The sequence below is a fragment of the Sturnus vulgaris genome, chromosome 7 (genome assembly GCF_052056855.1).
Source record: "Sturnus vulgaris isolate bStuVul1 chromosome 7, bStuVul1.hap1, whole genome shotgun sequence".
NCBI lineage: Eukaryota > Metazoa > Chordata > Aves > Passeriformes > Sturnidae > Sturnus > Sturnus vulgaris.
This window is the reverse complement of record NC_142249.1, coordinates 36,712,552-36,724,930: the sequence shown is the minus strand read 5'-3', so window position 1 is coordinate 36,724,930 and position 12,379 is coordinate 36,712,552. Positions and strand designations below refer to the sequence as shown.

At 40.9% G+C, this 12,379-nt stretch overlaps 1 protein-coding gene across 1 annotated transcript in view; it reads left to right on the top strand.

Moving 5' to 3' along the window:
* LOC106849921 (von Willebrand factor D and EGF domain-containing protein-like) overlaps positions 1–12,379 on the top strand; it is a 187,942-nt gene that overhangs the window by 28,569 nt on the left and 146,994 nt on the right. The window contains exons 7-9 of the mRNA XM_088168290.1: positions 790–1,007; positions 4,039–4,112; positions 10,002–10,272. Coding sequence (XP_088024416.1) covers positions 790–1,007; positions 4,039–4,112; positions 10,002–10,272 — 563 coding nt within the window. The remainder of the gene's footprint in view (positions 1–789; positions 1,008–4,038; positions 4,113–10,001; positions 10,273–12,379) is intronic.

Sequence of the window (12,379 nt, the reverse complement as noted above, 5' to 3'; positions counted from 1 at the left end):
ATTCAGGTTTGACCTTTACCTGAGACCTCAGCAGAAAGAACCTGAGAGAAGTGGACACTGCCATTCTGGCTGTGTGTGGAGGTCTCTTTAGGAAAGATATAATTTGCAGTGCCATTGTCACACTGATTTTGTCACCACTCATCATTTCTCTACCCACCACAGATGCTGACATAGCCTATTATTCTTCCTCATTTTTTTAGTGAATTTATCAGCACAATATTTCTGTGAAGGATACAAATAAGACTATCATCGTTTTACAGACTGGGAAGCAAAACACCATAACCTAGCTAAGCCAAAAAATACAAATACAGACTTGCTGCATTTGCCTTGCTGTTGTGGATCCATAAACTTACTCAAGAACCCTCCCTTTTCACACCAAAACACTTCTTTATTTTAAATTAAATATCTCAAAGCAGATATCTTCTTATACTTCAGACAGTGAAAGAGAAATGTTTTCCAGAAACACAGATTAATCTGTTTCTTTGTCATGAGAATTCCTCATCTTCATTCACTGGGCATGGCCCCATAAAGATAACACTGTCATCCCAGAAATATCAGCATCTGTGGAAAAATATAGACACCACTGAGCTTTTAGTAAAATTTGGGGATAAAAAACCAGCACAGTGAAGAGTGCAGAGGGATGCCAGATTCAGTCAGTCACAACTGCCTCCGTGCAAAGCCCATCTGGTTCCAAGGCACGTGTGTCCTGGGATGGGAAGCGTTTGTGCTGAACAGCACTCGGTGCACGGGTGATGCGTGGGATAACTCTTGTGCTGGTGTTCCCTCCAGGCAGCCAGGAACCAGGGCCCCCAGACATCGCCCTCTCGGCCTGCCAGGTGGATCTGCTGCCGGATTCCTGCTCGGGGAGCAGCTGTGCAGCAGCCACGGTGACAGTGACGGCCGTGACCGACCTGGCGCAGGACGGGGACCGCGTCAGCCGCGTCCGCGCTCGGCCCGCCGCACCCAGGGATTTGCTCTGGAGGGATTACACACCCAGCCATGTGAAGGTTAGGTCCTGCAATCAGCTCAGTTGGAGAGTGTGGCAAATTCTTTTCTTTTTTCTTTTCTTTCCTGTCTTTTTAATTTCTTTTTCCCCAAAGAAACTAGTATTTTATCGATGGTTGTCATAATGGTTTGGGTTGGAAGGGACCTTAAAGACCATCCAGTTCTACCCCCTACCATGAACAGGGACACCTTCCACTATCCCAGGTTGCTCCAAGCCCCATCCAAGCCTTGGACACTTCCAGGGAAGGAGCAGCCACAGCTTCTCTGGGCCACCTTTGCCAGGGCCTCACTATCCTCACAATAAAGAATTTTCTTCCTAAATCTGTTCTAACCCTGCCCTCTGTCAGCAGAGTAAAGAAAAAGAGTCACTTTATATACCAAGAAAATTAACATGGAATTCCTTGTGTTTTGACAGATGTAGGTTTGATTATCAGTCAGCACATGAGTAAGGCCAAGAGTTGGAGCCCAGAGGTAACCAGGAGTGCTCCTGTGCCCTGGAAAAAGGGAAAAGGAGTACATCGGTTAGGGGTCGAGCATATTTGAGAAGGATGGAGGGAGAAACTGAGGGTTTGGAGAACATTTTCTGAAAAACCAGAGGAAAGGCAGAATCTGAAAGAGGAGAGGGAAGGGGATTCAGCAGTGCCGTGTCAAATTCATGATTGTGCCACGAATTGCCAGAACACCTTCGACACACATGGCTGCTCAATCTCTTCATTTATACCACTACAAAATGCCCAAATTAAAATTAATAAGCAGTCAGGAAGGCAAACCACACTTTCCTTGTAGAAGGGCTGGCCAAAGAAAAGAGGAGAGCAAGGACCAGCCCTTTGTCTGTGAAGTTATTTCAGGACCTCAGATGGGAGATTTGAGAACTGTAATCCCACAGCCCCAGAGAATTAACCAGAGCACAGATTTGACTGAGCTAAATTTCTCAGAGCAGGGGCACATGCAGATTGGCGTATCTTAAGTGACTGAAAACAACCCCCCAGTGAAATCCACAAATTCCCTGCCCTAATTTTTGTGGACTTTCTCATGAAAGAATGAGCTTAAAATGGACCAAAGCATTTTTGTCTTCAAAGGTAAAATGCCTAGCATGGATGTATAACATTTCATCTCCAGAACTGGATTCTTTTAAACATTTTAAGATTCTTAAACCAGAAATTATAGTTAATTCAGAGCAGTGTGCTCACACACTCATAGTTTTTCGTGAAATTACAAATGCTTTCATTAAAATATGAAGATATATCAAGTGTGAAATTGAATTAATCAATTTTAATAATAAATTCCATTTATCTCAGTTAAAACTTGATCTGTGGAAACATAATAGATAATACCTTCCCTTCCCTCCCCACTATTTTTCCGTTGTTGCTTTGTAGTTAATTAGAGGCCTTAATGTAACATAGTTCTTGCAACACAGCAAGAAAAAGTCTATGTATTGAAATCCACATAATCTTTAATCCTTCTGACTTATTCAGATATTTTTGATTTATCTGAAAATTGAACAGAAATTGTGTGCAGAACATCCTGATATGTCTAGATACCTGTAAGCAGAATTTTCTCAGAAAACTACTCCTGCCTTCAACCAGAAATTGTGTCTTCTGCTGACATCATGCAGGAAAGAACAGACTAGGAAGGGCCACATGGGTTTGTTTGTGCTAAATTTTTACTTAGGAAGTGTAAGGCTGCAGAGAAAATGGGAAAATTCTGAGACACTTCATATCACAAGGTAAATCCAAATGACACAACTGACCCCAGATCAAAAAGTTGTTCAAAGAGGGGTTCATTTTTTCAGTCGTCAAGACCACCATTCTAAAATTTTGGTGTGCCAGACACAGATGGGCATCTAAGAAGTGTTTCTGTGTCATGTTTAAGGGGCATTTTGAAATACAGATGATGTATTGCTGCAGGTGAGGAATGTTGTCATGAGCCGAGGTTCTATCTTCACCCTCTAATTCATTTATTTAATTTCACCCCTGTTCCCAAAAGCCAGGTTCGGCTTTGTCACTGAAAGACTGCACAGGGATATAGCAGCAATCCTTCTTCCCTGCTCCATGGATCCTGGCAAAACTAACTGAAGTGCATTTCTGGACTCCTCATGGGCGAAGAGGGAGCAAAGAATTAACAGCCCTGGCCAATAAATCAGTCTGTCAGGATGGATAATGGAAAACCATAACACTCTCTCACTCCCACCAGTATGACTGGGAGCTCTTCATATCACAAATCACTACACAACCCAGTCCTGCATTTTTGGGAACTGGTCAGCAGAGTGCTCAGCCATTAAAAGCAAACCCTCTTGAGCAGACCTGGCAATGTGGGTCCAGCACTGCCTGAGATTCAGGTGTAACATCTTCAGAGCCCTGCCTCTGGCTTCTGCAGGCACATCTGCTCTCTGCAGGGTACCAGGGCTCTCACAGCTCCTCTGTGACCCAGCTGGTGCCCGAGGAATCAAGGGCTGATGTAGGTGAAGATCTCTGTAGCTGTAGCAGATCCTTTCCTGTTTCACCCACATACTTAAAGCAGAGTGGTTTGGAGCCTCCTCATCAATATTTGATCAATATCCACGTCGAATAGATAAATCAGCCATTCAGATGCTGTAACAGGAAATCTGAGGTCAAATTAGGGGACAGGCAGCTACTACTAAAACATGCTAATGTTACTTAATTACAGAATACCTTTTTACCAAACTTCAGGCATTAAAATTAGTGCAATTTAATGAGCACTCTATTCTCCTGGTAATTTCAGTGAATCATCTGCTCTTTAGCAAAAAGTTTTACTAAAAAACTTCAGCTTTCACCAGATAAAGGAAGACATTCATCAGGTGAACAGGAACACTTCAAGCTCCCTTATTGGCTAGGATTGAACTCTGTTGTTTGAAAGCAAAGCCTGTTTTGTCCCCATCTGCAATCATGTTTCAGAAGTCAGATTGTAGTTTGTACTTAACCCATGAATCCTGGCCCCAATGTTTTGTGAGGAACAGTAATGAAGAAAAACTGCTGTGTAGACTGTATTCATTACACATTTCATTTTAACTAGGTCACAGTTCGAGACCTCCCAACAGGGAACTGCTACTCTTTCACTGATCCACACATTATCACATTTGATGGATGGTGAGTATTTTACTTTGAAATAATTTGGCTCAATTACTGCAGTTATCAGTTTCTGGATGTGGCATGCATTTGGGTTTACATTAGAATATCAAAAAATTCCCTGAACAAGTTTGCTTACACTGAGGAATGTACTCGTTCAACAGCACACGTGGTTTCCTTCCAGCTGTGTAGTCCTTTTGACAAAAGGACTGGAAATGGATTAATCTTTGAGAAGCAATGGGTTTGAGTCTGAATGATTTTTACAAGACAAAGGTCAGGTTATAAAGTGTTCTTCAAATAGAACCATCACTGGCTTTGAGAGGGTGTCTACACCATGTCTCATTGTGTTAGTGACACCCCAGTGCCACCCAAGTGACACATTATGTCACCAGGGCAGCACAGCACACAGGGACAGCTTGGTCCTTCCCAGGAGTTTAGCAACATCTGGTGCAGTCACCCATCAAAAGGATTCTCTTGATTTCTTCTACTTCCAGAGCTGGTTTATGTCCAGCTGGAGTTGACAATCATAAACACAACCAAAAAAAACTCCATAAAGATAACTCTAATATCTCAGATAAAAAGATGTCCAGAAATTATAAGCATCAGATATTGGGAGAAAAATGCAAAAATAAAGTTGTGCATCCTCCTGTAGTGTCCAAATGTCTTTCTGCATTAGCCAGCAATAAGCTGCTTAAAGACTTATTGAGCCAAAGTGGTTCTTTTGTGTTTGACAGCTTGAACTGTACAGAACTTTTTCACATTTAACTCCCCTGATCATCCATGAATCTATTTATCCCAGCTAACTGGCATTACTGAAAATTTTTAAAATTTGCACATGGCACGTTTGATCCAGTGTTGCAAATATTTCAGATGACATTCCAAATTTGTCATTCCATTAACCTCCCAATGGCACCAACAATGACTTTGGGTGCACAGAGTCCACAGGGGCTTGGCAGGTGTGAATTTCTGCTATCCTGATATCTCAATTTCAGCCCAGCATGCTCTGGAGGTGGCATCTGAAATCATGTCAAAGCTGGAGAAATCTGTTGATGAAATGTAAGAAAGGCAGGGATTCCATTAAAGGTTACACATCTGCTTCTAACAAAGATTTCACATAAATCTGAGATAGCAGATTAGCTCTGCTTCTCCATGGTTTCCCAGTCTCACTTCTGCTTTGCTGAACAGCATTTAAATGTGGTCAGGAACTGGTTTCACAAAGGTTTTGGGGCTTTTCTTGCTTTGGAAGCTTCATTAGAGCTCCAAGAGGTTCAAAGAGATTCCCATGCCTCATGCAGCTGCAATTTCAAGTCTGGGATATTAAACTAGATCAGAGTATCATTTCAAACCTCTCTATAGATTTATATTCTAAAATACTCCCTTTTGATTTAGGGTTGTTCTGACAACAGTGTTCTGTCAGATTGCTGTGTTTAGGGAGTTGTAAATAGCTGAAAAGTATCTCTTGGAATGGGGACACTCTTCCAGCCAAGTGGCACATTTTTGCATTGCTTCCATGAAAAAAAAACAAACAGGGAGTTTGGAAAAGCCCATCCTTCTGTGTCATCCTGCCTCAGAATCATATAGACTTGAAAGAGGAAAAGGTCAGGACAAGCTTGGCCCCTCAAAAACTGCACATTTTGCCTTGTGGAGAGACATCACTGCTTTGTACAGTGAAGCTTTAAATGAGCCACGTTGATGGGGCTTCGTCCATCTCAATAACTAGGTTATTTCCCTAAGATGTATCACTTCTTGATATTCAGCCAAGTTTCTTACCCATCATTTCACAGTCCCATTACTCCTACTTATATTCCCATTTATTATTGTAAATAATTTCTCTTTCAATTATTATAATGATTAGGCTACCTTATTACACATCAGTTAAGCAGCTTCTCTGACTGCCTATCCAAAAAAGTTGTCATCACGTTAGAAAATGATTTTAAAGCTCCGTATTTAATGAGTGAGGAATGCAATTCCTGCTTCTGTCCTGGTACAAAACTATAATCTGAAGGCAAAGGCTGACACAGAGGTCTGGAAGTGAAGCATTCTCCTTTTTTCATGGAAGGGAATGTGGTGAGAAAATGTGTTTGAAATGAGAATCTTTTTGTGGTTTCAAAATTTAAACTGAAATCATTAAACATTTAAAATTTAACTTCAATAGAAATAGCTATTTGAATAAATTTGGAAAATTGAAAAATGGTATAAAAATCAAGACTGGAAGTGTTTTTCTTATTGCCAGAAAAATTTTCTTACTGAAACGGCCACTTCCAATATATTTTTTAACTTCTATTGTGCTGTTTCCAAGGTTTTTAATCTGACAGTGAGCTCACATTACATCTGAGGTAGTTAGCTATTCATTAGACAACTGAAATACCCAACTCCCACTCCTTAATAACACTCCCCTTTGCTGTGCCTCCTGCTAATATATGTCTGTAGGAATACTTATCTTGTAATCTTTTCATTCTTTTCACCAAAGGCAGTGACTGAAAATCAAAGAAGAATGTGTCATATTTTACAGCATAAGCACAATCAATTTGTGTATATTGGAGCGTAGATGTGAAATAATGTTAATTATACCAGCTAAAATCCAGAGAGAGCACTTCCTTTTATAGCAAAGCACCTTCTAAATTAAACAAATGTGAAAGCCTGGTAAAGCAAAAGTATAGCCCTCATTACTGGTTATGGCACATTATAAATATAAAAGCTTTTCATGCCATAAATCGCAGATTCTTAAATATGAAGTACTAGCTTAAAACTAAATATGCAGAAAATCCTTTTAGGGCAAAGTAAAAAGGGGAATATTTTTTGATTGGGGAACTATATACATCATTTATGTTATTTTGCATTTTACCTTACCAAAAAAAAAAAAAAAAAAAAAAAAGAAAAAGAAAGTTAAAAGAGCTTTCAGATTTCTCAAAAATTTACACTAATCCATATTATCCCATCAATATTATCCCCAAGGAAATGGCACCATTTGCTGATTGGCTTTAATGACTTTCATCATAGGAACCCACAGCTAAGTCCTGGCCATGAGTAGCCCTGCCAGGTGCTGGGGCTTTGATAGTCTGCAGCAGTTTAGCTGTCCCCAGGCATCCAGTGCCTGCTGAATATAACCCAACATCTGCTCTGAGAACATGATGGGATGAGCACTCTGAAAGCAGAGAACGTCCTTCAGCATCACCCAGCTCTTCACAGGGTCAAGCCTACCATGAAATAGCTCCTAGTACCAAGGAAAGAAGGAATCTTCAGGGTCATGTCAACAAATCAAATAATTTGGTGGCAAAGCTGGTGGAAAATCTTCAGGAATTACCACAAAAAACACTGAATTTATACAGAGATGAAGTGCAGCTTGGTGAAGAGGAAGTGCAGGGTGTGGGTAAATTGAACACTACTAGGTACTAGTTTTTTACATGTGTCTGTACCCCCCTTTGTCCCTCCCTTATGATTTAGCAACAGAAATTATTCCTATAGAAGCTCACTGCCATAACAAGCACTCAGGAGTGTTTTATAATTATTGGATAAAAAACATAACTCGAGCCATGACTTTGTGCTGGGACAAGAACTTGCTTCCCCCCTTGGCAAACAATCTGAGCACACAGAGGGGGAGGAAGGGAATCCCTCTTCACCCAGTGAGTGTCCATTTCTGCAGACTCTCAGGGAAGCAGGATGGGGAAGTGCACTGTGGAGGGAGATTTAGACACAAACAGTGGTGCCTGGTCCACAAGGAACACACAGAACTCCATCGTGCAAGAGCTGCTCTAAGTCTACTTCAGGCATTTAGTACCACAGGCAACTTCTCCAACGTTGCCCAAAGAATCGTTATCACAATTACTGTTGTATAAATACCACAAAAGTTTACCTGACTACATCCAATTATCCATTAAACTGACTCAAAGGCTCCTGAAAACTCTAATTTAGGCATGGTGCAGGTTCATTATGTGCTATGCAATCTATGCCATGACTTAATTGAAAGACTTGGAGTGACTTCCAGGAGGGTTGGATTGGGTCCACTGTCACTGATTATTAAGCAATACATAGCTCCCCTGACTACAATGGCATTTATATACATATGCAAACACAGCCTTCTTTACCAGAAAGAGATGATGAGTCTGGGTACAGCCAATCTTTATTTCCCTTATTTCCCGTCAGCCTCCTTAAACTCCTCTTCTTCTAAGCTGATCCTGTAGAAGGAAACTGCAGAAGGTGCTCTCATAAAATATCCTCTCTCCTCTTTCTCCCCCACAAAGATCTCCAGATGGAGTATTTGATGTTTAAAGATATTATTTATATTTTTTATGTTGTCCTTAGTTTTGATCAATCTTAGCAGCAGCATCTATGAGTGTACTACAGGATTTATGCATCTGATTAGAAAATAGGATGAGACAGAATGATTGAAAATCTTATCACTTTATGGCCAACCTGACTAAGTTTTTCAAGATGAAAGATAAAGTCAGTTGTGTTTTGTATCAAAGAAAAGCAGCTGGAGTTTAAATTTTTTACTGTGTTTTAAGCTACAAAGTTATCTATAGCTTTTATTCTGAAGAGGAGCAAAACAGAAATATACATGTGAGAAAGTCACAGTTCACAAGCCATTTGTTCCTCTGCATAAGAAACATTAATGGCCTGAAAAAATGTGGATGTTTGCGTGGCACTACACAAAAAATAATCCTGTAATTTAGCAGAAGCATTTTATACATTCCTTTTTATGTTTTCTTTATTGTAGAAAAGAATAAAACATATAAAAATAAGCTTATCCTTTAGTTTCCATATTATTTAATTTCATAAAAATCATGTTTAAAACTAATCTCAGTGTCTTAAAGCAGAATAATCCATTGTTTTTAAAGATGGAAGCTGTTAGCTTATAGGGAGAAAACATCAACAACATTTATTAAGTATATGGCTACTATTTCCTTTTATGCAACATATTAGAATAAAATAGAGTGAGAACGAGAGAAGTTTATGGAGCAAGAGCACAAAGAACAAGCAGAAGAGGGTCTTCTCACAGCCTTCTGTTGTGGAAACCCCAGAGGTTCCAGATGGTTCAGGCAGAGGCCAAACACTTGCAAATTATTAAAGTTATCCTGCTCTTGGCCTACCCAGATGGAGCAGGGATGTTCCTTACAGAAAATAATGACAGTCCTAAATTGTTCTCCATGCTGATTGCCAATCCATTGAGTGTGAAAGCTGTGCTTAGAGAAGTCATGGAGGGGGAGGAACAAACTTCATCTTAGCTGGCTTTCAGTAGAATCCCAGATTTTCACAAGGAAGCCTTTACCTAGCCACAGCCAGACTTGTAAAATTGGTGATTAGTCACAGAAGAGGTTATTCGAGCACTGATTTCCCTTTGAAGAACATCATAATCTAAAAGCATTCCATAAGAACCAAAATATATTTATAAAGACCCGGAGGCAGGAAACTTCTTCCCATTTACTTTGTATCAAATATTTATCCTTTTTATCCATGCCCATTGCCATGGGAGCAGCTGGGACACAACTCCTGCTTTTCACAGGAATTCTTAGGCATTTCCAGCTAACAACTGCTGCAGCGCTCCCTTGGATACAGACCCAGAGAAACCCTTCCCCATGTGTGGATGGTTCCTTTTTCCAAAGCCAGCCACAGAAACCCTTCCCCATGTATGGATGGTTCCCTTTTCCAAGGTCAGCCACAGAAACTCTTCTCCATGTGTGGATGGTTCCCTTTTCCAAGACCAGCCACAGAAACTCTTCCCCATGTGTGGATGGTTCCCTTATCCAAGACCAGCCACAGAAACTCTTCCCCATGTGTGGATGGTTCCCTCCCCAAGGCCAGCCAGCAGGCTGCTCTAATTATGGAGTGCTGCTGTACCAACAAACACCCAACACACACCTTCTGGGGGTCTCTAACCCGCTCTGTTTGTGTTCCTTTGTGGCTCTCCAGGCGCTATGACAGCCATAAAATCGGGACATTCCTGCTGTGCGGCAGCGAGTCGCGGGCGTTCCAGGTGCACATCCGCCAGTGGGATTGCGGCGGCCACCGCTCCGCCACCGCCTGCAATTGTGGTGTAGCTGCACAAGAAGGGGGTGACACCGTGGTGCTGGACACCTGCAATGGCCACGTGCAGGGCAGCAGTCCCCAGCTGACCCTCAAAAGCACCGAGGCATCGCCACAAGTCAGAATCCTGAAGTCTTACGGAGGCAGGAAAATCACAGTACGTGCGTGGATGGTTGAGTGCCCTTGTGGTGGTTGTGCTTTGAAAACGAATGTTTAGTATTTCTGAATTATCAGTGAAGTTGCTACAAAAATATCTGAAGCCATCAGAGCTCCTGCAGCCAAATGTACCACAAAACAAGAGGCAGGGAAGTAGCTGGTTAAAGTGTCGGTTTAACAAACTAAAACAAAACAAAACAAATCCCTTGGTGAGACAGCAGAGCTCGGATAGCACTACTTACTCTCTGCAGCATGGCAGCCCACTCCCTGTTTGCTTATGCCAGGCACTACCCAACCACATTGCATAAAGCAAATTTCTTTGCAGAGCTCAAGGTATAAATATTCAAGGGAAGATCGCAGGTAGCAGAATAATGGAGCTTTTGAGTGGAGCAGTAAGACACTATTAGTCAGATCCAGAGAGCCCCCAAAAGCTGTGAAAATGGGCTGTAAATGTGCAACATTTGCTGTAACATAAAGCATTTGCCTAAATAAATATATGGCCCACAACTTAGTTTGCATAAGTATCGCTTATCCACACTAATCCACTGAAATCACTGAAAAATAAGAGCAGGCTGCACCAGGGGTTTTGGTAAGGAAAAGAGCCGCAAATTATGGCCAGGAAGATAATTTTATCCGAGAGTTGTATCATCAAGATTTATTGCCATGAAATGTTTTGGATGAAGATTGGTCCACAGCAGAGCCAGAATGATGCAGGAAGTGCCTGTGCTTGGCTCTCCTTGTGATCTCGCCTGGAACAGACCTCAGGAAGGTAGTAATTGAAAGTCTGTTAATTATAGAATAGAGAAAAAGCAGGAATCAAGCTGTCATTTCATTTTGCAACTGAATGCAATATAATTACTGTTTTATTACTAGGATAATCTTAGCAAGGAATCCCTATTCTCATCTACACCTGGGGTAAGACTCGGGGAAACAAATCAGGGCAGACTGGGGACACAATATGAATGCTGCTGTGATGTAAGTGATAATCCATAGGAACTGTGCAGCAGCGAACAAGATCCATGAGCACACCACCGAGTAGGGTGCATCCCAATTCTCCCAGCACCTGTCCATCATTATCCTCATGCAGCTCAGGAACTGGCTCCCACTGGCTCCCACAACATTCAAGAATGGGGTTAGGTCATGCAAAGTGGCAGCTTTCAGCAGCCAGTCACTAAATAACTCAGCAAACTGTGGTCTCAAAAAACCTTCTTTGAAGCCTCAATTAGCAGCATTAAATCCAGGTGGGATGCATTGCCCAGGGCAGCAGGAAAGGAAAGGGTTAGAGCCCTCCAAACTCCTGAAATAAATCCACACCTGGAAATATTAATCTGGACAGAGCAGAAGAATGAACAGCTCGTGCAGTTCTGACTGCAAGGGTTTTACACACAGCCCTCTAGAAAAAGCCTGAAATAATTGGGAACTAAAATGGGCAGAATTATAATTTACTGAAGCCAAACTCTGAGTAAACTCTGGATTCAAGCAAAAGAATAAAAATATGAGCTTGTTACTCTTTCATAGATATGAGTAGATGTGATGGGGAGGAACATCAAAGGGACCAGAAAATCCCATCCCAGAATGAAGGAAAAGAAAAGACATTATTTGGATGAATAAATTATATTTAGGCAGCAGCCACTTAAAAAAGGAAAATAATTATTTTGAAATTATTATAATGAGATGTTTACAACTCTAATGTATTTTTCAAGGTTAACTGAAAATGTTTAATTTCGGATAAAAAGAAAGTATTAAGTCTACTTATCAGGATAGTATGTTCCCACTCCCTTTCTAGGCCCAGATAATTTTCAAATAATTTTCTTTCAACCTGTAAAAATAAGGCAAATAAAAAAATACATTTCAATTGAAGAGATATTTTCTTTTTTTTTGCTTTTTATTCTTTGGTTAGTAAACCAATCTGAAAAATCCATTATCCACACAGTTACTTCTTGTTTTGAACCCTGCTAGGTTTTTTTTTTTTTCCCTTTTAAAGGTCAGTGTAAGCCTACCACTAGTCCTTTAATGAGAAAATTGCTTTATCCACTTTAAAACACAATCATTTTCTGGATAATCCGGCCTTGGAAAATGAGATGATTGTTCAGAAGGAAGAAAGATGT